This window comes from Typopeltis vanoorti, chromosome 1 (genome assembly GCF_054136105.1).
Source record: "Typopeltis vanoorti isolate ZY-2024b chromosome 1, IOZ_Tvanoo_1.0, whole genome shotgun sequence".
Classification (NCBI taxonomy): domain Eukaryota; kingdom Metazoa; phylum Arthropoda; class Arachnida; order Uropygi; family Thelyphonidae; genus Typopeltis; species Typopeltis vanoorti.
The window spans coordinates 106,633,488-106,660,116 of NC_143549.1; the positions used below are offsets into that span (position 1 = coordinate 106,633,488).

A 26,629-nucleotide genomic window follows, 5' to 3' on the forward strand; every position below is an offset into this window, starting at 1 on the left:
GGAAGTGATCACTATTTAGTCTTGAGTAGGATAAAATTGAATTTCATATTGAAAAGAATAACATGTAAGAAAGTTTTAAAGCGAATAAAAGTTGAGCAGCTCTCAGATGTGAACTGTAGACACACAAAGATTATTGAAGAAAAAATGAAAGAGTTTGAGAACAGGAATCAAACCTTGGAGATTCGGTGGCAAACTCTGAAGAAAACATTGATTGATTCTGCCAGAGAGGCATGTGGTGAGGTTGTCTGTAAGGATAAAAAAATCAGAACTCCCTGGTGGACACAGGAAGTTAAAGAGGCAGTGAAGGAAAAGAAGAAAGAATATTGGAAGTTCCTGTCAAATAAGTCAGCTTGTGCTCTTAGAGAAATATAGAGACAAATGCAAGAATGCTAAACACTGTGTAAAACTAGCTAAACAAAAGTCATGGGAGGACTTTGGCAAGAATATAGAAAATAAATATCAAGAAGGTGGCAAAATATTCTGGAGGTTGTTGAAGAAGCTTAGGAATGGAGGAAAGAGTGCTGTAAAAGGAGTTAGAGATGATAAAGGTGACAAGAAAACAGGAGAAAAAGATATCCTTGAAGTATGGATTAATTACTTTGAAAAACTTCTAAATGAAACAAGCAGTGATGACAGCATAGTGGTAAAAAACACTGACCAGGCATGCAGTCAGGAATACATATCCATACTTGAAGTAGAAAAAGGCATCAAAGGCTTGATATGTGGAAAGGCAGCAGGAGTAGATGATATTCGACCAGAAATGCTGAAGTATGGTGGTGGTGTGAGAGTCTTACAGTGGCTGCACACTGCATAGTTTAGAAGGCCTGGACAGAGGGACGAATTCCTGATGATTGGAGTAGAGCTCTCATAGTACCCATTTATAAAAAGGGAAATAAGACTGAATGTGAGAATTACAGAGGTATTTCCCTACTGAGTATTCCTGGTAAGATCTATGCAAGTATACTTGAGAAACGGTTGAGAAGAATGGTGGAAGAAAAGCTTGGTGAAGAACAAGCTGGATTCAGGCCAAATAGAGGCTGTCAGGATCAGATCTTCACTTTACGAGAAATAGTCGAGAAAGCATGGGAATATAACAAAGATCTATATTTAAGTTCTGTCGATTTGGAAAAGGCATATGACAAGGTGCCAAAAGAGAAGCTATTCAATATGCTACAGTTATATGGTGTCAATGGGGCATTATATCAAGCAATACTTAATCTTTATTTGAGTTGTAAGTCAGCAGTTAGAATTGAAGGAAGTACAGGAAGATGGTTTAATGTTAAATCTGGTGTGAGACAAGGATGTACATTATCCCCTCTGTTATTCATTATCTATATGGATCACATTATGAAGGAAAGTGGTATTAAACATAATATCAAAATTGGAGATGTTAATGTCAGCTCTTTGCTTTATGCGGATGATGTTATACTTCTAAATAAATCCGCTACAAGTCTGCAAGATTCTCTGACTAAATTGAATAGCTGTTGTAATAGATATGGTATGAAGGTCGGCAATAAAAAGACAAAGACAATGAAAATAGGCAGAATCATTGAAAATGTCAACTGTGTTGTGAATGGAGAACCTGTGGAACAAGTAAAACATTTCAGCTATTTAGGCACGATTTTTACTGAAGATGGTAAATTAAATATAGAAATGCAGAACAGAATCAGTAAAGCTGGTATGGTGGGAAGTCAATTGAATAAATTCATATGGAGTAAGAGAGAAATTAGTCGGAACACTAAATTAGCTGTATACAAGACAGTGTTCAAACCAGTTTTAACTTATGGATCTGAGAGCTGGGTCAGAAGTAAAACACTTGACCAAAGACTAGAGACCACAGATATGAGAGGCCTGAGAAAGATTATAGGCGTGAACAGATGGCATCAATGGCAATATCATATTAAAAACGAGGATATTAGGAAAGAACTTGACATTGTCAGCAGAGCTAATCTCAGGTGGTATGGTCACTTAAACAGAATGGGCAAGGAAAGATTAGCAAAACAAGTGTTCTCTGCCAGGTTGGCAGCAAAACAACCCAGAGGAAGACCAAGATATAGGTGGATTGATACGGTACAAAGTGCCTTAGACGATAGAAATATAAGATCTGATAATGTTGGAGTCTTGACAAGTAACAGACTGATTTGGAGGAAAATTGTAGATAGGAAATTAATAATGATGTAAATTTTTCATGTAGTACTATCATATCCTGTACACCCCCTTGAGGGTACATAGCAGGAATTTGATGATGATGATGATGTATGCAGTGACTAGTAATTTGCAATAGACTACAAACAACTTCATAGAAAATGTGTGATTTCCATTGTTATTCCTGTCTATAAATATATCATCTGTTTTTAGTTTATTCGCATATTTTTTCTGATGATGTGAAGCACAAGAATTTTCACAAAACTAGTTGAGTAGTCAGTAAATTATTCTATCCCATCTGTTTCTTTAATGAGACAGAATACCAGCAAAACATTTCTATTATGTCGTTTCTCCACAAAAGCTTCTGCAACAATAGAGTATAAGAGTTGATTATTTGGTAGGCACTAATAGCATGTCTAGATGAAAAAGTATGGTATGAGAGATTATATGAAAGAAACATAAAAGAAGGATGACAATAGAGATTGCAAGTCTGCTATTATACTGTGATAGAGTGAGTTGAGAAGGATGGCTATGATTCAAATTAGTCATGGATTATGCAGAAGAAATAGTATGTGTGCAATTTTATGAACCATTGCACTGAAATTTAAAGAAAGAAGGACATATATAAGGCTAGTGGATTGTAATTAAATGGATTTGTTGTTAGTCATCTCAATTTGTAACAGAGAAAACATTCTCAAGAATGCATTGTTCACTATGAATATGGAAGTACATAAGTCAAGAAAAATAGAACAATTGGGGGGGGGGGGGACTGGTAAGTATGATGTGAATGAGTGTGGGGAAAAAAAAAAAAAAAAAACAGAATCTAGTTTCTCAAGTAACAAAATTGAATAGAGTATTCGGTACAAGGTGTAAAATAGTTGTGGGTCTGAGGAAGATACTGCATTTTATATATATATATATATATATATATATATATATATATATATATATATACAGGCAACCTCCAGTATAACATGGTACCTCAACAACAAAGTTTTGCTCTAACACTCAGAGAATTGCAGCAATTTTCTCACAAGACAGTACTTATATAACATGTTTCACTCTAACACTGTTAGAGAATTGCAGAAAACCTTGCATAATTTATAAATTTTTTGGGTATATATTACTAAACATTGTACTTAAAAACTGTATTAGAATGATTTTTTTTGTTGTGAATGAATCTGTAACAGAGAAAACATTCTCATTTGATTGTGCTTAGCAGCAATGATGAAGAAAAAAATTAAATGAATGTATATTACCTGACTTTTGTGTATTACAATTTGTAAGATTTTATGATCAGTTATTACTATTTTTAATAAAAATTAAGTTTCTGATCATTTTAAAAATAAAATGGTGTATTTTTTTTTTTAATCTTTTGGAATATAACATCTCTTTTTGTACTAGTTGTTAGTCCCATATAACACAGTTTTGCACTACATTGATTTTATAGGAACATATCTGCCACGTTATGAGAGTTACATGTACTAATGTCAGAAGCATCAGGTATAAGAGAGAGAGGAGTTTTTGGTTGGTGCAATCTTGCCAGAAGTTATAGGCATTAGTGAGACAGAGGATGATGTAGCTACAGGGATAGAATTTGAGCAGTGTAGGGTTTTCAGGGAGGATAGAGGAATTAAGCAGGAGAGAGGGTTACTGTGATGATAACATGAATTCTGGCCAAAACGAGTAAGAGGTCACCATGAGTCAGATGGGTAGTACATTTGAGGAAATTGGATATAAAATAGAGGCCAACAGAACAAAATATATAGCTGCTATAAATTAGAGCAAGAACAAATTAGCATAATGGATGCAAGTCAGATAATTATTATGGGGGTGGGGACCAGCTATAGAGACGTAGATTAGAAGGGGAAAAGATTACATGGCGGGAAGAAAGAGAAATATATTTGCCTACTGGAAGATAATTATTTGAAATTGCATGTGTGGAAGGGATTGAGAGTTTGAGAGTGCTGGACATGGTGATAGCCTCAGAGGATTTATCCATAACTAAAGTTACCACTTTGCTTCTGATTAGGAAAAGCAGTCTTGGATCTGGAATTTTTATTCAAATAAGGGTTAAAATGATGGGTAATAGTGCTAAGCAGGAGCTGAAGGGTGAAAAAAATATGAAGGATATATAAGAAGAAAGGTAAGCAGTACAAGACCCAGGCAAGAATGGCAACTTAGATGGTAAGGAAGGCAAAATCAAATTATGAGAGAAAATTAGCTTACATGCCAGAGGAAATCCCTATGAGTTATTTTGCTGTGTAAAGGAAAGAATGGCAAATGAAGGATAACTTGAAGTGAATGCTGTTAGTTGATTACAGAAGTAAAATAATTCAGTTGCTCAATGACCACTTTGCAAAGTTCTTTTACACTGAAGATATTGAGTGACAGATGTGATGGGGACTGATATGAGAATAGAGATTGATGAATTCAACGTACTTAGGATATTTCAGAACCTCAGTGCAAACATGGCCATGGGATTAGATGATCAGATCGGATATCGGCTTATGTATTACAAGAATGTACAAAGGAATTGGCACCGCCTCTGGCTGTGATGTTTAACTTTAGCCACTTCAGGATTAGTGGTTATTATTATTATTATTTGACACCTCCGATTGGTCCCCTTCCAACTACTAACCGCGCTCAAACTTACTTAACTGAGCCAATAGTAGCAGAGGCTCTACCAATCGACCAACCTTTTGGTAGAGCCTCTGCTACTAATGGCTCGGTTAAGTTTGAGCGCAGTTAGTAAGTTGGAAGGGGACCAATCGTTCGATGCTGTTGGCACACTCTCCCTCGATGAGTCTTTGGACTCCCTGGTGGTGTCAAATAATAATAATTGGAGAAGTTGTCAAATATGGCCATGGGATTAGATGATTAGATCGGATATCGGCTTATGTATTACAAGAATGTACAAAGGAATTGGCACTGCCTCTGACTGTGATGTTTAACTTTAGCCACTTCAGGATTAGTGGTTATTATTATTATTATTTGACACCTCCGATTGGTCCCCTTCCAACTACTAACCGCGCTCAAACTTACGTAACTGAGCCAATAGTAGCAGAGGCTCTACCAATCGACCAACCTTTTGGTAGAGCCTCTGCTACTAATGGCTCGGTTAAGTTTGAGCGCAGTTAGTAAGTTGGAAGGGGACCAATCGTTCGATGCTGTTGGCACACTCTCCCTCGATGAGTCTTTGGACTCCCTGGTGGTGTCAAATAATAATAATTGGAGAAGTTGTCAAATATGGCCATGGGATTAGATGATTAGATCGGATATCAGCTTATGTATTACAAGAATGTACAAAGGAATTAGCACTGCCTCTGACTATGCTGTTTAACTTTAGTCACAACTTCAGGATTGGTGGTAATGGTATTGGAGAAGTTTTCAAAGATAAAATTCAGGAATGAATGGAAAAGAATATGATACTATGAATAAAGCATATATCCTAAGAGTAGTACAAGTGACTACACAGATGAAGAAGCAGAACACATTTATAACCAAATACATCACCAGTTCACCACAAATTGTTCACCAGTGTGGCTAAACAGTTCTCATATCAAGAAAATTGACATGCAAATAAATGCAGCAATGAGGACAATAACAGGCTGTGTCAAATCCACTCTCCTCTACTGGCTTCCAACTTTAAGCAACATTGCACAGACAAGATGCTCTCGTAAAAGAGTACAAAGAAATAAACAGCAATCCCGTGTTACCAATGCCTGAAGACCTCCCACATATAAGTATAAATCACCTTAAATCCAGACAGCCTTTACTAATACTGGCTGATTAGTGATTAGTAAATAGCAATTTCAACATTCGTTCGCAATGGATAGAAACTTGGAAAGAAAAATCGCCACAGACTTACATAAGTATATCCTTCCCAATCAAAATCCTAAAGGGAATTGAGCTCTCACATCATCTATGGAAAAGCTTAAATAGGATACTCACAGAACATGGTATCTGCACAGACAACTTACACAAGTGGAGAAGATCACCTACACCCCCAATGTGACTGTGGGGCCATAAACCAAACCATCCAGCACATTGTGGAGGACTGTAGCATAAGAACCAAAAAACCCTGGTGACCTTAGAGACTTTTTTTGAGGCTCTTGAATGGCTCGCTGAACTAGACTTAAAATTTTAGTGACTTTTTTTACCTGTTATTTGTATATGTACACTACCTGTCTCATTTTGATTGTCTGCACAAATATGTTATTTATATATTTTGATGTCATGCGTCTTTTTTTATTATGCCATATGCTAAATAAATAAACAAATACGTCATCCTCTGTCTAGAAGCAGGTAAACATTATATTAATATTTTGGTGGGAGATTTCAATACAAAGAAAAAAAGAAAAATCCAAATGAAGCATATATAGAAATTAATAGTATTGGCACCATAAATGTTAGTGGAATTTGTAGAAGAAACAAATCTAAAAAGAATGAACATGTTTTTCAAAAAGAAACCTCAAAAAATGGAACTGGAGACACCTGAATGGAACTAACAAGAATGAAATTGATTATATATTAACAGATAAAAACCATATATGCATAAAAATCATAGATAAGTTCAAAGTAAAATAGCCATAAACCTAGACATGGAAAAATGAAAAATCTGATACAAAAGAAAACTAGAATATATTAGATATATTGGGGAGAGGGGAAATTTTAAGTAAATTTAGAAAAAAGATATTAAAAAAGGGACCCAATTTCAAAAATTAAATTTTAGCAGTATCCTAACGAAGTATAACAAGGAATTCTGAAAATTTATCTGAGAATTCAAAAAGAACAAAAATAAACAAATTAAAAAAGGAAACTAAAGGCCTAATAGAAAAAAGATGCATGAAACAGGATGCACATGGTATAAAAACATAGAATATACTGAACTTTGCAGAAGAATAAGCTGAAAGATAAGAGAGCATATAAGACCTTTCAATACAAAAATGATAAGAACAGAATTTGAAATAATAACAATAATATAGGTAATCTTATAGGTAATAGGAGATTATAGCCAAATTTTATCAATAATTATACAGAAATAAGGGGAAAGTAATAGATAACCAACAATAGATAAAGGGTTACTGAAAACTAATCAATATGTAATCAAAGATGAAGTAAAACATTCACTTACAAAAATTAAAAGGAACATGGACTTGATGGAATACTAATCGAAATTTTAAAAAATAGGAAGATCTCTTGCATGTAAAACTAACAGAATTGCATACTGCATTGTTTAAGAGCAGGAAGAACCTCCTAAAGATGGGAAAAGTGGAGAAATCAACCTTCTATATAAAAAAGGTGATAAAACTGACAAGAAATTATAGACCTATAACCCTTCTCCCCAGTCCTTCATAAGCATTTTGCAAAAATTTTAGAATGGACAAATAAACAATATACTAAAATTGAAAGTTTATTTTTCACTTGGTTAGACTATAATAAATTTAGTTAATCCTTTATCCAAGTGAGAGCAAACAAAGTTTGCGCCTGAAAATATCTTCAGGACTGAATATAGTGTTGTACTATCTTACCTGGGTAAGTAGTACAACACCAGGAACTCGTAGCAAAGGTGGAGCAAGCTACCAACACTTCTATCCTGGTATCTCCCATAATGCAAAACACATCTCCTTGCGGATATGTATAATATAATGTTATGCATTAAGGGATTGGGACTTTTATCTGAAGCATCTTCACAACTAGGCTATTTGTGTGTAGCAGCTGCACGTTTCACAGCACACTTCCTTTCTGGCATGTACATTGTATGTTGCTGTACATTATAGGTTACTACCCAGTCCACTTCCAACTTTAATAAGGTCTCATCATTGGGACTAGATCCACTAAGATAGAATGTTAAATCAATGCAGAAGTCATATTTTCCATATACAAGTATAAAAAATAGTGCATCATCCTATTAAAATATTCTGGATCCAAGATAGTTGTAAGTTTGTTCATTTGTTTACAAAGTAAATTATAATGAACGCGAAATTGTATTCTTATTTTAATCCTTTACCCAAAGAATTAAAATATAAGGATAAGCAAACAAAGTTTGGGAAGCATCTTCAAAACCAGGCTACTTGTATGTAAAGAGGCTGCTCACTTAACATCTTTTGATTTAGTAAGTAGTACTTCTGGCATGTGGTGGTCTTTGTCTGCTAATAATGTACAGAAATGATTCAGCATTCGGTATGATTTATTTTTTGCATCATATATAGTTACTTTTGATCCTTGTGGGATTAAAAAAAAAAAAAACTAAACAAACTCTTTCATGGGTTCTTATGTTTGTGTTATGTAACTATTTTGATTGTATGTGCTCATCTCTTCAATGGAACAGCATTTAAACTTTTTGTATCTAGTTGTAAGATGTGATAGTTATGAGATGTTTAAACACTAGGAATTGTCATTGTTCAATTAAAGTAACAATATCATTAATGCGAAAAAGTGCAGCACACTGTAGATTGTTTTACAAGGAATATCGTTGGCAATTATCCTTGACCTTTAAACTTTGTTGTCATATCGAGGACTGACTAGGAACAATGAATTTCATTTATGTGCTTAGAAATTTTTTTTTTCATATGACACTAGCTTTTTCATAACATTAACCTAAGTCTTTAGTTCATTTCAAGTGAATATACAGAATTATTGTTTACAAGATAGAGTAAAATGGTGTTCTGCTTTGTCAGTATTTTGGACTAACATGTAGTTGCCCATGGTATCAATTATTACATATTGTATGAATAACAGCTTTTTAAACCAGATTACAATGCTTCCAACATATGCCAAAATGTGTGTGTGTGCTCATGCATGCATGCAATAAAATGGATACTTGTTTTTATTTATAAAAGATATTTCATATACTTTTTCTCTTATTGCAGTAAATTACCTGAATTATGGTGCTTACAGTACTTATGCTCCTCATTATGATTCCACATTTTCTAATGTTACAAAGGATGAATCTGATATTTTGTTGTCCACGTATGGAGATGAGTTAGGTGTTCAGTATGCAGAAAGGTAACAATCTGGTTATTATTTTAAAAAAAAAATTTTCCCCTAATTTTATATTAAAAAAGAAGCATATATGTTATTGAAATAGAAATTTTGCTATATTTCTAGTTTTGAGGAATTTATTAATAAACTCTGTATATTCTGATATTAGCATTTATTTGAATTGCTTTACTCTTCACACAGTCCCTTATTCATGTTTTCATCTTTAGTAAACAGTAATGTATTTGCTGCAAGTAATTTTCTATTTCTTTGATGAAAATTAATTGAACAGTTTAGGGTTTATGATTTAAAAATATGAAAAGCTTTTCTGTTGTCTGCATTCAGACTCCCAAAAGATTTATATGGAGTATGGATGATTTCAGCCTTCCACTTAATAAATTTGTATATATAATGATTACTGTTACATTCTGCATGTCCCATTATTTTAGCTTATGGCATTTAAAATAGTTCATGCCATTTGTTATTGCAACAAATTTTAATTCACCTAATTTGTCGTTAATATGGTCCATTTGAAATGACAAATTAATATTATCAGCAATTTCCTGATATGTATCTTCAAAGGGTATTCAGGCTTCTACATGCATTACACGATTAAGTTTACATTATTGATAATCCCCTATGAACAATTTTCCTCCAATTTACTCTATTACTTGTCAGCACTCCAATATTTTATCGAACATTCTGTTCTTCTAAGGCACTTCTAATTGAATCAGTCCACCAGGACCTTGATCTTCCTGTGGGTCTTTTTCCTCTCCCATTCTATTTAAGTGACCATACCACCAGATTACACCCTCTGTCCAAAAAGAAACTGAACTTTTCGAAAATAGAAGAAACTAGTGGCAACCTTCATTAGTGTTGTGTCAACTGTTTGTCATTTGTTTCATTAGAAGCCGTTCATCAAAACAAATGAAGATGAAAAGAAGTGGTCATCAAAACAAACCATCACTCTTAGTGATGGTTTGTTTTGATGAACGGTCGGAAAATGAGTTTCAGAGAGCTACATTGTGGACTTTTGTGTTAAACTTGGTGAAAGTTTTACTGAAACGCATCAAATGCTTCAAAAAGCATGTGGTGATAAATGCTTATCCCGTACTTAAGTTTATGAGTGGTTTAAGCAATTTCAAAGTGGTTGTGAGATGCTTGACGATGACGAAAAGCCACGATGTCCCAAAACTGGACTGAGCGAAGTTAACATCCAAAAAGTGCGTGATTTCATCAAAGAAAACCCGAAATCGTCCGTGAGATTGATTGAAGATGAATTGGGGATTCCAAAATAAACTGTGCACAACATTTTGACCGAGACTTTGGGCCTTCGTAAACTGAATTCGCAATTTATTCCCCACAAGTTGACCGACGACCAAAAAATGTATCGAATTGAACACTGCAAGGACCTCATTAAATCTGCTAGTAAGGACTCAAACTTCCTTGAAACGATCGTTACTGTGCCGAAACGTCGTGTTATAAGCCCGAAACAAAGGCCAGAGTGCTGAGTGGAGACCACCAGAAGAGGGACATCCAAAAAAAAAAAAAGTCGCTTGGAGAAGTTAAAAGTAAAGACAATGCTGATTTTTTCTACGAATGCAAGGGCATTATCCACGAAGAATTCGGTTCACCTGGCCAAACAGTCAATGGTGAGTTTTATCTCGAACTTTTGAACTGATTGATAGCGAGAATTCGTTGTGGATGGTATGAATATCATGATGCAGGCAGTCACTTTTGCACAATAATGTACCATCTCATCGTTCGAACATTGTGAGATAGTTTTTGAGCAAAAACCAAGTTTGTGTGTTGGATCACTTACTGTACCTGATTTAGCAACCTGTGACTTCTTTTTCTTTCCCCCTAATTAATTTGCCGATGAAAGAAAAGCGATACGGACATCATCGAAAACGTTCAAGCGGCAGTAACCACGACCCTCAACAGTATCCCAAAAACCGATATAAAAAACTCATTTAACGAATTAATTGACCATGCCAAACACTGTATCGAAGCTGAGGAAGAGTATATTAATTGAAATAAATGATTTGAATAATTATAATTGGCCTGTGTTTTATTTTCTATCAAAAGTTCGGTTTCTTTTTGGACAGAGGGTGTAGCCCCACTAACACGTTCTTGAATGCAATGCCAAAGTTCCTTCCTTGATTTTTAATATGATTCTGCCATTGATACCATTTCTACAAACCCTAATTTTTCTAAAGGAGTCTCATATCTTTGGTCTATAATCGTTGATCAAGTGCCTTATTTCTTATCCAACTTTCAGATTCATTACTTAAAACTGGTTTGAACACTTAAAAATGCAGTATGAAAAAATATGAAATGCAGTATTTTCATACAGCTGAAAGCTGTATGAAATTTTTTATGTTCCACCTATTTTCATCATCATCATCATCAAATTCCTGACATGTACCCTCAAGGGGTGTACAGGATATGATAGTACTACATGAAAAATTTACATCATTACTAACTTCCTATCTACAAATTTCCTCCGAATCAGTCTGTTACTTGTCAAGACTTCGACATTATCAGATCTTATATTTCTATCGTCTAAGGCACTTTGTACCGTATCAATTAACCTATATCTTGGTCTTCCTCTAGGTCTTTTTCCTGCCAACCTGGCAGAGAACACTTGTTTTGCTAATCTTTCCTTGCCCATTCTGTTTAAGTGACCATACCACCTGAGATTAGCTCTGCTAGTGCATTCCTGGATGCTGACAATGTCAAGTTCTTTCCTAATATCCTCGTTTTTAATATGATACTACCATTGATCTATCTGTTCACCCCTATAATCTTTCTCAGGACTCTCATATCTGCGGTCTCTAGTCTTTGGTCAAGTGTTTTACTTCTGACCCAGCTCTCAGATCCATGTTAAAACTGGTTTGAACACTGTATTGTATACAGCTAATTTAGTGTTCCGACTAATTTCTCTCTTATTCCATATGAATTTATTCAATTGACTGCCTACCATACCAGCATTGTTGATTCGGTTGTCTATTCCCATGTTTAATTTACCGTCTTCAGTAAAAATCGTGCCTAAGTAGTTGAAATATTTTACTTGTTCCACAGGTTCCCCATTCACAACACAGTTGACATTTTCAACAATTCTACCTATTTTCATTGTCTTTTTAATGCTGACATTCATACCATATCTATTACAACAGTTATTCAATTTAGTCAGGTAATCTTGCAAACTTGTAGCAGATTTATTTAGAAGTATAACATCGTCCGCATAAAGCAAAGAGCTGACATTAACATCTCCAATTCTGATATCATGTTTAATACCACTTTCCTTCATAATGTGATCCATATAGATAATGAATAACAGAGGGGATAATGTACATCCTTGTCTCACACCAGATTTAACATTAAACCATCTTCCTGTACTTCCTTCAATTCTAACTGCTGACTTGCAACTCAAATAAAGACTAATTATTGCTTGATATAATGCCCCATTGACACCATATAACTATGGCATATTGAATAGCTTCTCTCTTAGCACCTTGTCATGTGCCTTTTCCAGATCGACAAAACTTAAATGCAGATCTTTGTTATATTCCCATGCTTTCTCGACTATTTGTCGTAAAGTGAAGATCTGATCCTGAGAGCCTTTATTTGGCCTGTATACAGCCTGTTCTTCACCAAGCTTTTCTTCCACAGTTCTTCTCAACAGTTTCTCAAGTATACTTGCCTAGATCTTGCCAGGAACACTCAGTAGGGAAATACCTCTGTAATTCTCGCATTCAGTTTCATTTCCCTTTTTATATATGGGTTCTATGAGAGCTCACTCCAATCATCAGGTATTCGTCCCTCTGTTCAGGCTTTCTGAACTATGCAGTGCAGCCACTGTAAGACATTTATACCACCATACTTCAGCATTTCTGGTTGAATATCATCTACTCCTGCTGCCTTTCCACATTTCAAGCCTTTGATGGCTTTTTCTACTTTAAGTATGGTATGATATGTATTCCTGACTATATGCCTGTGGAGTGTTTTTTTTCCACTGTGCTATCACTGCTTGTTTCATTTAGCAATTTTTCGAATTACTTACTCCATACTTGAATTATATCTTTTTCTCCTTTTTTCATGTCACCTTTATCATCTCTAACTCCTTTTACAGCACTCTTTCCTCCATTTCTAAGCTTCTTCAACAACCTCCAGAATATCTTACCACCTTCTTGATATTTATTTTTCTATGTTCTTCTAAAGTCCTCCCATGACTTTTGTTTAGCTAGTTTTACACAGTGTTTCGCTTTCTTACATTTGTCTCTGTATTCTCTAAGAGCAAAAGCAGACTTATTTGCCAGGAACTTTTGATATGCTTTCTTCTTTTCCTTCACTGCCTCATTAACTTCTTATTTCCACCATGGAGTTCTGATTTTTCTATCCTTGCAGACAACCTCACCACCTGCCTGTCTGGCTGAATCAATCAGGGTTTTCTTCAAGGCTTGGTTGGACAATGAGTCTCCAAGATTTGGTTCCTGTTCTCAAACGCTTTCATTTTTTCTTCAACAATCTTTGTGTATTTTAGTTCTTCAGTTCACATCTGCGAGCTGCTCAACTTTTATTTGGTTTAAAACTTTCTTACATATTATTCTTTTCAATATGAAATTCAATTTTATCCTGCTCAAGACTAAATAGTGATCGCTTCCAATTTCAAATACTCTGTACACTCTGGTGTCCTGCACCGGAGAGAAAACATCACTATCAACAATAACATAGTCAATGAGACTTTTCTTATTTTCATAATTTTGATCTTTTTTATTACTGATTTTCATGCTAGATTTGTTACAGCTGGTATTCAGTTTAGTTTAAGAATCCTAGAGACTTGCACTGAATGTGTTTAGGAGTATTACATCATCTGCATAAAGCAGAAAGCTCACTTTTATATCACCAGTTCTGATATCAGGTTTAATGCCACTTTCTTTCATAATGTGATCCATACAGATGTCGAATAAGACTGGAGATAATATGTAAGCTTGTCTTAAACCTAATTTTACATCAAATCGTGTTCCTGTACTCCCTTCAATTCTAAATGTTAACTTATAACTTAAATGTAAATTATGTATCACCCTTTATAATGTTCCAATTATCCCATATAACTGTAGTGTTTTGAAAAGCATTTCCCTAGGCACCTTATCATATGTCTTTTCCAAATCTACACAATTTAAGTACAGATCCTTGTCATATCCCCATGATTTTTCAACTGTTTGTTGTAAAGTGAAAATCTGATCCTGACAACCTCTATTTGCCTGAATCCAGCTTGTTCTTTTCCAAATTTCTCTACCACAATCTTTCTTAACTTCTTTTCAAGTATATATGCATAAATCTTACCTTGAACATTTAATAGAGAAATTCTTCTAATTCTCACATTGTGCTTGTTCCCTTTTTTATAGATAGGTACTATGAGATCCCTACTTCAGTCATTGGGAATTGGACTTTCTGACCAAGCCCTCTGAATTATGCAATATATCCACTGCAAAACTTTTGTACCTCCATAGTTGAGCATTTCTAGTTGAATATGATCTACTCCAGCTGCTTTTCACACATTTAAAGTTTTTGACAGCTTTTACCTCAAGTGCTACTAATGGCTCAGTTAAGTAAGTTTGAGCGCGGTTAGTAGTTGGATCAGGATACCTGATATGATGATCAACATCAGGATACCTGATATGTATCCATCAGTTGTTATGCAATTTGGTAAGAGAACATCCAATGCAAGTACTGGACACTTGTATTTGAATGTCTTTAGGAGTACAACATTCATGTGTAAAGCAAAGAGCTAAGTTTGATATCTCTGATTCTAATAACAGTTTTAATGCTACTTTCTTTCATAATATGATCCATATAAGATGATGAACAGCAGTGATGATGCACCTGTCTCACACCTGATTTAATATCAAACCATCTTCCTGTATTTCTTTCAATTCTAAATGTTGACTTGCAACTTGGATATGGATATAAATATGTATTGTTTTGTATAATTCCATTTACCCCGTATAATTGTAGTATTTTGAGAAGCTTTTTTCTTGACCATTTGTTGTATGCCTTTTCCCAATCTACAGAACTTAAGTACAGATCCATGTCATATTTCCACAATACCTCGATATTTGGTTGAAATCATGTAATCTATCTGGTTTTCCACATTTCAAGTTTTTTGTGTCTTTTTCTACCTCAAGTATTGTGATATGTACTCCTGTTTGCATTCCTGTTCAAAATTTTCTACTACTGTTCTGTCATTACTAGTTTCATGTAATAGTCTTTCAAAGTAATTACTCCCAAAATCTAGAATATCCTTATCTTTGGTTTTTATGTCACCTTTATCATCTTTGTATTAGCTTTGCCCTTTTTTCCAAATTTTCTCAAAACATTGCAGTATGCCTGATAATTGTTCCACCTCTTCCATAGAAGAACCTTCAGCAGGACAATAGGCACAGATAAGTTTCATTGTCCATTTTCCCCATTTTGAAGTTTTCCCACGTAACTACTTGAAACTGCCTTCTGATCAAGAAGTTTTATCTTCATTTTTGGTGTTTTAAATGCTATTACTGTCCCTTCCTTTCTTTGATTGTTATTACCCGAATATAACATCCTATACTTACTAAATAATAAGTATAGGATGTTGTACTTATTATTTTTGTTCTAGGTGTTTATCAGAAACTTTCCAGATCCCCCTCCCACATAACATATTGTTATTATATAACATCCTGTGCTTACTAAATAATAAGTATAGGATGTTATAATTGGGCAATAACAATCAAAGAAAGGAAGGAATAGCAAAGCATTTAACATCAAACATGAAGATAAAACTTCTTGATCTCACTTGTTTTTTTCTTCTTTGCCTCACTAATTACAATTATATCCACATACTACTTTTCCAGTCCTCTGCGAGTGCAATTTCCCGCCCGTTAATACTCCTTATGTTGATGGTTCCTATCTACAGTTCTTTTGACGTTGTATTTGTTTTTCTTCTAGATGTTGAGTTGGAGCTTGTTCCAGTAGCTGACTTTTCACTGGTCATCCTGGTTCTCTTACAAAAACAGTGGAGACCTTGTGTCAGGTGTTGCTCTAGCCATCATGTACATTTGTGGTTTAAGTGAATAGAAAGTACAGTGCCTATCCTTGTTCATTCAGTACCCAGTGATACCTACCAATGCACACCTCCATGAAGGTGAGGATTGGACATCGGATCAGAAGCCCCAGTCAGTTCTCTGCATTCCTTAAAAGCTTTGACCCTGAAGTGACCCCACATATTTTCTGCAACTGAAAATTCAACAGAGGACTAGTCCCTCTCCTGAACAGAGATCCAGAGTCACTTATCGTTATTGTTAGCTTTGGCCTTTTCTCCAAATTTTCCCTGAAGTTTTCTGTACATGCTGTGCCCATTAAGTAATGAGGCAACAATTATTATATCAAAACAAAGAACTATATTTGTAATTGTCAATTACACAGATTCAAAATAATCTCCTTCCAACTCCATACAACATTTACATCTGTTGTGCAGCTCTTCGAAGGCACAGTGGAAGTCCTGAACAGGAACCTCCTTCAGTGTCTAGGTTACACTGCTTTCGATGTCCTCAGTGTCCCTGAAGCATTCCCTTTTCAAGATACACTTCATCTTTGGGAAGAGGAAAAAGTCTGTAGGAGCCAAATCTGGTAAATTGGGGGGGGGGGTTCAATCACACAGATCAACTTCAAAACCAGAAAAGAAATTGCTTCACAGGCAGTGTACAGTGCTTAGATGCATTGTCATGCAACAGAAAATTGTTGTTATGGAACAGTTCTTTCCTGACATGTCACATGCAGGCATACAGATGCATTACTCCTGAATAATACTGACCATTCATTGTAGTACTCTCAGGAACATATTCATGGTGGATAATTCCAACTGTGTCGAAAAGAACAATGACCATCATCTTGACATGTGATTTTTGCAACCTGACTTTCTTCTGCTGGGAAGATGTTCCACATCATTCCATGCTCTGATGTTTTGTTTCTGGATCAAACGGAAAACACCAACTTTCATCACTGGTGACAATTCTTTGCAACACATCACAATCTTGATCAGCTGCATGGATGAAATTTTGACAGCATGCAATCTGGTGCTCTCTCTCTCTCTCTCTCTGTTCGTGTGTCAACATGTACGGCACAAACCTTGAACACATCTTCTTGCGCAAATCTTTTTCTGAGATTAATCTGGCCATTTCCTTACCAGCACTAAGCTGTACAGCGAGTAGCCTAGTCGTTATTCACCTGTCATGGGCAACCGTTTCCCTAGCTTTCACCACATTTTCATTTGTCTGTGAAGAAACTGGCCATCCACTATGTGGTTCATCCTCCAGGGACTCCCTTCCCTCTTTAAACTTTGAAAACCAGTGGAACAAATATGCACAGCTGAGACAGTCATCACCATAAACATATTTTAGATCTTAGTGTACTTCTGTAGTAGTTTTTCCTAATATATACGGTAAAATTTTATTACAGCTCTTTGTTCCATGATGCAACTTCTGACATGCTCCACTCACACACTCTTACTTCAACAGTTGCCACATGAAAACTGCTGTGTCACCCGACTTGAAAACCAGTGGAACATCTATGCACAGCTGAGACAGTCATCACCATAAATATTTTTTAGATCTTGGTGTACTTCTGTAGTAGTTTTCCTAATATACAGTAAAATTTTATTACAGCTCTTTGCTCCGTGATGCAACTTCTGACATGCTCCACTCACACACTCTTACTTCAACGGTTGCCACATGAAAACTACTGTGTCACCCGACTTGAAAGTTGTACCTGCAATTACAATACACTCTAGCAGTCCAAACTTTAAACACGTTTGTTACTTTTATTTAAAGGGCTGTCCTATAAACAAATTGATCTCATTAATTAACAGCCATGTTGTATGCTTGGTGGGATTCAATTTCTTACTCTGCTATTTCAAACTCTAACAAGGTCCAGCGTTTGTGTTTTCTTTATGTTAGCTGTCTTCTCTAATCACTTAAAAAGTTCCTCCACTTCCTTAAGGCACCTCTCTGTTGGACCATACACACCACACACAAAAAAGTTTTTTCCAGTTTTTCATAGCAAAGATTTCTTTTTCAACATTAACTTTTGTAATACAGGGATTACAGAATAGTGAGACAAGCTCTTTAATTGAAGAACAACAGCAGTGTACATAATTATAATGCAATATAAAGTTCTGTAATTTTTCTATGAAGTGCTAATAATGAATATGTAGGGTGAGAAAGTGCATAAGTCAGTGCTGGAAGATATATATTTTATGTTATTTCCCATTCACGAATGATTTTGAACCTATAGTATTATTGTGGAGAGGCCTAAAGATTTATTTCTTTTATCATCATCATCATCATCAAATTCCTGACATGTACCCTCAAGGGGTGTACAGGATATGATAGTACTACATGAAAAATTTACACCATTACTAACTTCCTATCTACAATTTTCCTCCAAATCAGTCTATTACTTGTCAAGCCTCCAGTATTATCATTATCAGATCTTATATTTCTATCGTCTAAGGCACATTGTATCATATTAATCCACCTATATCTTGGTCTTCCTCTGGGTCGTTTTCCTGCCAACCTGGCAGAGAACACTTGTTTTGCTAATCTTTCCTCTCCCATTCTATTTAAGTGACCATACCACCTGAGATTAGCTCTGCTAACGCATTCCTGGATGCCAACAATGTCAAGTTCTTTCCTAATATCCTCATTTTTAATATGATATTGCCATTGATGCCATCTGTTCACGCCTCTAATCTTTCTCAGGACTCTTATCTGCGGTCTCTAGTCATTGGTCAAGTGTTTTACTTCTTATATATATTTAAATTTACGTTTTACAGTAACACAATCTGGAAATGCTGCTCCAGAAACTAAACATGAAACTTGTCAAGCCAATCTAGGTCTCATTAATCTGAGCAGTGGTCTCACACTGGGTGATGAAATTCATCTCCCACTTGCACATAACCACAAACATACATGTTCACAGTGCAATTCAAACCCATAGCATTATGGTTGGAGAGAGAATATGTTAACTGCTTGGCTAACCTGGCTGACAATTATGTTTGGGATTAATTTCCTTTTCTGTTATTTAAACCTTCAGCATGAACCCTTTTTTCCCCATATTAGAATCCTGTGTGAAATGCTAGATTCAAATATGTCTTTGTTGAATTTTACAATTTGAAATTTGTTCTGATCACTGCACTTAAAAGTGACTTCTGTTTATAAGTTTATTTTCATATTTTGAAAATGTTTGTTATTACTCTGTACTTTTTAGTATTCTACCTACTTTTCTGGATAAATCATCTTATCATCTTATTATTTAGAGTGATCTCTCCCTTTTTAGTCTTGCTCTCAGTAACACCAGTTATACTGGTATGGTATTTCTGAAATTCCTATACTTTTTTTTTTTCCCCATTAGGAACTTCTTATGTTGATGGTCCCTATCTTCAGTTTTTTTTTATTTATTTTTATCTGATGTTTCTTCCCTGGCAGAAAAATAATAGGAACACTAACTGGGTGACACATATATCTGCAAAATATTTCATTCCAGTGTGCCTTCTTAATGTTTATTGGTTGGCTGTCTTGAATTGCCACTCCATCTTCATTTGTTCAACATTCAGGTTCATATATCTAGTAATGTGTATTATTGTTCAAACCTTTTTTAAGTGCTGCATCATCATCATCAAATTCCTGCCATGTACCCTCAAGGGGTGTACAGGATATGATAGTACTACATGAAAAAATTACATCATTATTAATTTCCTATCTACAATTTTCCTCCAAATCGGTCTGTTACTTGTCAAGACTCCAACATTATCAGATCTTATATTTCTATCTTCTAAGGCACTTTGTACCGTATCAATCCACCTATATCTTGGTCTTCCACTGGGTCGTTTTGCTGCCAACCTGGCAGAGAACACTTGTTTTGATAATCTTTCCTCACCCATTCTGTTTAAGTGACCATACCACCTGAGATTAGCTCTGCTAACGCATTCCTGGATGCTGACAATGTCAAGTTCTTTCCTAACATCTTCATTTTTAATCTGATATTGCCATTGATGCCATCTGTTCATGCCTATAATCTTTCTCAGGACTCTCATAGCTGTGGTCTCTAGTCTTTGGTCAAGTGTTTTACTTCTGACCCAGCTCTCAGATCCATAAGTTAAAACTGGTTTGAACACTGTCTTGTATACAGCTAATTTAGTGTTCCGACTAATTTCTCTCTTATTCCATATGAATTTATTCAATTGACTTCCCACCATACCAGCTTTACTGATTCTGTTCTGCATTTCTATATTTAATTTACCATCTTCAGTAAAAATTGTGCTAAGTAGCCGAAATGTTTTACTTGTTCAACAGGTTCTCCATTCACAACACAGCTGACATTTTCAATGATTCTGCCTATTTTCATTGTCTTTGTCTTTTTATTGCTGACCTTCATACCATATCTATTACAACAGCTATTCAATTTAGTCAGAGAATCTTGCAGACTTGTAGCAGATTTATTTAGAAGTATAACATCATCTGCATAAAGCAAAGAGCTGAAATTAACATCTCCAATTTTGATATCATGTTTAATACCACTTTCCTTCATAATGTGATCCATATAGATAATGAATAACAGAGGGGATAATGTACATCCTTGTCTCACACCAGATTTAACATTAAACCATCTTCCTGTACTTCCTTCAATTCTAACTGCTGACTTACAACTCAAATAAAGACTAAGTATTGCTTGATATAATGCCCCATTGACACCGTATAACTGTAGCGTATTGAATAGCTTCTCTCTTGGCACCTTGTCATATGCCTTTTCCAAATCGACAAAACTTAAGTACAGATCTTTGTTATATTCGCATGATTTCTCGGCTATTTGTCGTAAAGTGAAGATCTGATCCTGACAGCCTCTATTTGGCCTGAATCCAGCTTGTTCTTCACCAAGCTTTTCTTCCACAATTCTTCTCAACCGTTTCTCAAGTATACTTGCATAGATCTTGCCAGGAACACTCAGTAGGGAAATACCTCTGTAATTCTCACATTCAGTCTTATTTCCCTTTTTATATATGGGTACTATGAGAGCTCCACTCCAATCATCGGGTATTCGTCCCTCTGTCCAGGCTTTCTGAACTATGCAGTGCAGCCACTGTAAGACTCTTATACCATCATACTTTAGCATTTCTGGTCGAATATCATCTACTCCTGCTGCCTTTCCACATTTCAAGCCTTTGATAGCTTTTTTTACTTCAAGTATGGATATGTATTCCTGACTGCATGCCTGGTCAGTGTATTACCACTATGCTGTCATCACTGCTTGTTTCATTTAGCAGTTTTTCAAAGTAATTACTCCATACTTCAAGGATATCTTTTTCTCCCATTTTCATGTCACCGTTATCATCTCTAACTCCTTTTACAGCACTCTTTCCTCCATTCCTAAGCTTCTTCGACAACCTCCAGAATGTTTTGCCACCTTCTTGATATTTATTTTCTATGTTCTTCTAAAGTCCTCCCATGACTTTTGTTTAGCTAGTTTTACACAGTGTTTAGCATTCTTGCATTTGTCTCTGTATTCTCTAAGAGCACAAGCTGACTTATTTGACAGGAACTTTTGATATGCTTTCTTCTTTTTCTTCACTGCCTCTTTAACTTCCTGTGTCCACCAGGGAGTTCTGATTTTTTTATCCTTACAGACAACCTCACCACATGCCTCTCTGGCAGAATCAATCAATGTTTTCTTCAGAGTTTGCCACTGAATCTCCAAGGTTTGATTCCTGTTCTCAAACTCTTTCATTTTTTCTTCAATAATCTTTGTGTATTTTAGTCTACAGTTCACATCTGAGAGCTGCTCAACTTTTATTCGCTTTAAAACTTTCTTACATGTTATTCTTTTCAATATGAAATTCAATTTTATCCTGCTGAAGACTAAATAGTGATCACTTCCAATTTCAAATCCTCTGTACACCCTGGTGTCCTGCACCGGGGAGAAAACATCACTATCAACAATAACATAGTCAATGAGACTTTTCTTATTCCTAGCCTCTTCTCTCTATGTGAATTTGTGCATATTTTTATGTTGGAACATGGTGTTAGTAATAACCAGTCCATGTCCTGAGCAGAAATCCAACAGATATTTGCCGTTATTATTATCTTTGCTCTTTTCTCCAAATTTTCCCAAAATATTTTTTTATGTCTCACAATCATTTCCTACTCTGCTATTTAGATCCCCAACAAGGACCAACTTTTCCTTTTTCATTGTGTCAGTTGCTTTTTCTAAAGCCTCAAAAAATTCCTCCACTTCTACCTTAGTAGAACCTTCTGTGGGACCATAGGCACAAATAAGTCTCATTGTCCAGTTCCCCATTCTCATATTTGCCCACATTACTCTACTTGAGACTGACTTCTATTCAAGAAGATTAGCCTCGTATTTTGTGTTGAATACTATGGCTACTCCTTCTTTTCTTTGATTGTCATTGCCTGAATATAACATTTTGTATTTATTGCTTAGAAAGATCTCACCAGTTTTTGTCTTTTTTGTTTCAGTCACCCCTATTATGTCGATCTAGTACTTATCTAATTCCTCAGCTAGCTCCATTTCTTTGCCATTCAGGCTTCTTACATTAATAGTACCGATCTTTAACTCAGGTGATGTTGAGTTGGGGTTTGTTTTCAGATTTGTTTCAGTAGCTGACTTTTTGCTGTTCGCCCTGGTTCCCTGGGGAAAACAACGGGGGCCTTGTTTAACTGGGCGACGCCCCAGCTAGCATGAAATTTTGTCATGTTGTACCATCATTTTTTATTTTGGTTTAACCAATAAGAATACAATTTGGTCGGCTAAATCCCAAATTTCCAGCCCATCCTCATTCGTTCAGTATCCAAGTAGATACCCAACAGGGTGCACCACGAGAAGGTGAGGATTGGACATTAGGTCAGAAACCCTGTTTGGTTCTCCGCATTCCTTTAAAGGCTGTGTGGAGGTCTCCTCTCAGTTTTACAGCTTTGACCCTTAAGCACCCCTTAAGTTCTGCATGCTAATATAATGGAATTGCACAGGTCGCATTTTGGAAGAAGTGGGATAAGAAGGATATTATCCCACATGAGACTGTTTATTTGATAAGCGCTAAGTGCCAACCATGTTTACCTGGTTGGCCAATTGGATAGCATCATTGTTGCTCACCAACCAGCAGGCTTTCAGTTTGAATCTCACTACTGGGTTAGATGTTTTTAATGTCCTTGCGTGGTTGGTGAATTTCATTTGCTTGGTCTGCTTATTTAAGGCATGAAGTATCTTGAAAAAGTTTGGTGTTTGATCTGTAATACAAGCTCTCCTGATTACCTAACCTGTAGTCTTTCCCATGGTGTTAATATACTATATTAACAATCCTTTGGAAGTTGAAATGCATAGAGAAAATTAGTTAATGTTCCTTGTAATTTAGTTTCAGCTTAATATTTTTTAATGCAAAAATAGTGATTCTTTAAAGATCTTGAAATAAACTTATTCAGGATTTTTTTAATAGGATGGTAAAGCCTTTGTTTCATAACTAACTTTTTATTGGAATAAATATGGTATGTGGTATATAATAATAGTTTAGGCAGGCAACTGTTGTATATTAATAGCAGCATATAAACATATTGCTGAAGAATTTTCCTATGTGTATGTCGTTTCAGTTTAACAAGTTTTGCGAAGGATTGTGATTATGTAATGAATATGGTAGATAACTTGTTGGATGTGTTGACTGGTGGTGAACATTCAAAAACTGCAAAAATTCTAGAAGAGGTGAGTACATATTTCATTCTTTATTTTAAACCGTTTCTCCATTAATCTAAAATTGTCAGTGTTTATTCAAAAACATCTTTTTAAAAATTGGCAATTGTTTCTTTCCATTTTAGCCTTCTTGCCATAAGGACCCAAGCCTCAAATTCCAATGTTTTTTGATAAATCTTACATATAAGAGGTCATTTAATCTGTATACATTAATACAGTTGAAGGGCAGAAAGTTAAAGAACAAACTTGTTAACATTGAATTTCAGTGCTTTCATTCTGTATGAAACACACACACACACACACAGGCGAGAAAGTTGTTCTAAAGGTCAGAAGAATGAATGAACAAAGTGGAAGAAAAATTTGTTCTTTGAGTTTGATTTGAAGAATATCTCAGAAATTTAAGTGCTAGCAACAAAATATCTGTGTGAAAGATATTGTAGTGAAATTGGCAAGACAGGTCATTAATTATCGTAATTTGTCTCTTCTGTAATAAGTCATGAATTTTTAAAGATATCTTAGGGACACCATTCCAGATATGCGAATATTGCAGTGATTCATTAGAGTTAATAGTTGTTCAGAAACAAAGTAACACCTGGAACAAAAGGGAATCTAATTTCTTATGCTAAGAAGGTGGTATTTCTGATATGCTTATTCAAAAAAAGATTAGAAGTTAGATTTATCCCAAGAAGCAGATTCTTGTTTACAGATTTGGATATGAATAACATTTGTTTCATTTATTCATTATAATTATTATTTTCAAATTGAAACATAAATATACACACTTGAAAATAGTAATAAAGATATTTAATCAACTGTACTAAATTATCCAAATGTTTCGGTTTTAGTATCTCAAACTAACACATTGTAGGTGCATAGAGAATGGTATCTTTTTCATGTGCATTGACGAGGAAGCTAGCTAAATATAATACTGTCAGGATCTGAAATAGATACATGAATGTGCATTTAACTATTTAAAAAGAAAAAAATGAAGAATATTATCACTGATATAAATTTTCCCAAATTTATCATAGATAGTCTCCATTATTGAGGTTTATGTTTGCAGTCAGCACTTTCTTTAAAAAGGTGTTCAAATTTGTGGGAGCGCCATATAATAAGTTAGCATCATTCCAGAGGATCCTTTGACTAGTATTAGGGTCCTTTTTATAATATATATAATCACTAAAATCAATAAATAAACACATAAAACCAACAGTAATAACTTTAATGAATTAAAGGTACAAATATTTCTTATTGAAAGTAACAGTACATCATCAGTGTAAAACAAACAGTTAAAGGAATGGAATACAAAGTACAGAATAGTCGGTGGATTGCCAATTAAATTGTTGCTGCGTGCCAGAAGATTAATATTAATAAAATATTATTAAATAATTTTTAAAAACTATTTCATTGGTGGTTGCATAAGATAAGAATCTCCCAAACTTTTGGGAGAGAGAGACAGTCATTTCGATTTAAATTCGGTCGATGTAAAAGGGCTTCGCAACTTTCTTTGAAAAGGCCTTCATATTTAAACTTGCATCTGTGGAAAAGACAAGCTTTATCCCACTGGATATTATGTTTAATTGGTAATCCACCGAATGTTCTGTACTTTGTATTCCATTCCTTTAACTGTTTGTTCTACACTGATGATGATGTACTGTTACTTTCAGAACGAAATATTTGTATTTCGTTAATTTTCGTTAATGAATTTCCTTTAATTCATTAAAGTTATTACTGTTGGTTTTATGCGTGTTTAGTTATTAATTTTAATTATGCCACAGGTACAGATTATACATAATCATTGCAATGTTGGTTTTTTTTTTTTTTTTTTTTTCTTATTTCAGAACATGGGTTTGTCTGGTAAGGTAAAGTTGACTGCAAGAACATGAAATTCTATAACTCCTGGAGTTTGTAGAAAGGGTTTTCTGTGCTTTGGAGGTCTAAGGAGGCCATGGACCTTTTGGGTATTGTCTCCTTAGCTCTCCAAAACACAGAAATTACTCTTGAATAGAATTCAAGAATTCACAATAATTGTGACATAAAGATTTTTATTGAATAGATACATTTCTATATTGAATGTTAGGATTTTGGAAGAGAGGAGCATCAGGAAATAGTATCCTCTGGATCTATTAAGGACAGATTGGCAGAGAAGAGACTGAAGTTCCTCTTTCAGCTTACATTTGTCTTTTAAAACAGTTTCTTTAGGGTGTGAATTATGCATGTTTTTTTTGGATTTGATGGTAAAGAGATGATGCATGAAAATAACATGTAGTGTATAGGTGGGTGGGTGTATGGAATATGTGTAATGAAATGCAACTGCCTGTTTTTAAGATTTTTTGAGAGTAAACAGGAAAGGTAATTTATGTGCCCTCTCTAATGTGAATCAATTTTTTTTTAGGAAACAAATGGAGAGAATAAAGAAAAGTTATTTAAAACAGGTATATCACATTTCCAAACTATAGAAGATGTTATTAACATATCTCCACTAGATAGTAGGTTTGGGGTTGGCTTGAACAAGGAACTGTTTTCAAAATTTTCCATGGAAAAGTCAGCACATGGGAAAGAGAAAGGACTAATATTTGGATAACAGATAAATATGTGAGATAACTTAGTCCATCAGTGATGAACCATGTAATCTTGGAGGTAGAAGGTTAAATAACTTGAAATTTCATTTCAGGCCTATTGACCAGTTTGCTACTTTGCAAAGCATCTT

The 26,629-nt window shown here is 35.0% G+C and overlaps 1 protein-coding gene across 2 annotated transcripts in view; it reads left to right on the top strand.

Moving 5' to 3' along the window:
* The window catches only part of Brd7-9 (Bromodomain containing 7/9), a 198,351-nt gene that overhangs the window by 129,797 nt on the left and 41,925 nt on the right, over positions 1–26,629 (top strand). For both annotated transcript variants that reach the window (XM_090392551.1, XM_090392560.1), the window contains exons 10-11: positions 9,021–9,156; positions 23,823–23,931. In XM_090392551.1, the coding sequence (XP_090248677.1) occupies positions 9,021–9,156; positions 23,823–23,931 (245 nt within the window). The remainder of the gene's footprint in view (positions 1–9,020; positions 9,157–23,822; positions 23,932–26,629) is intronic.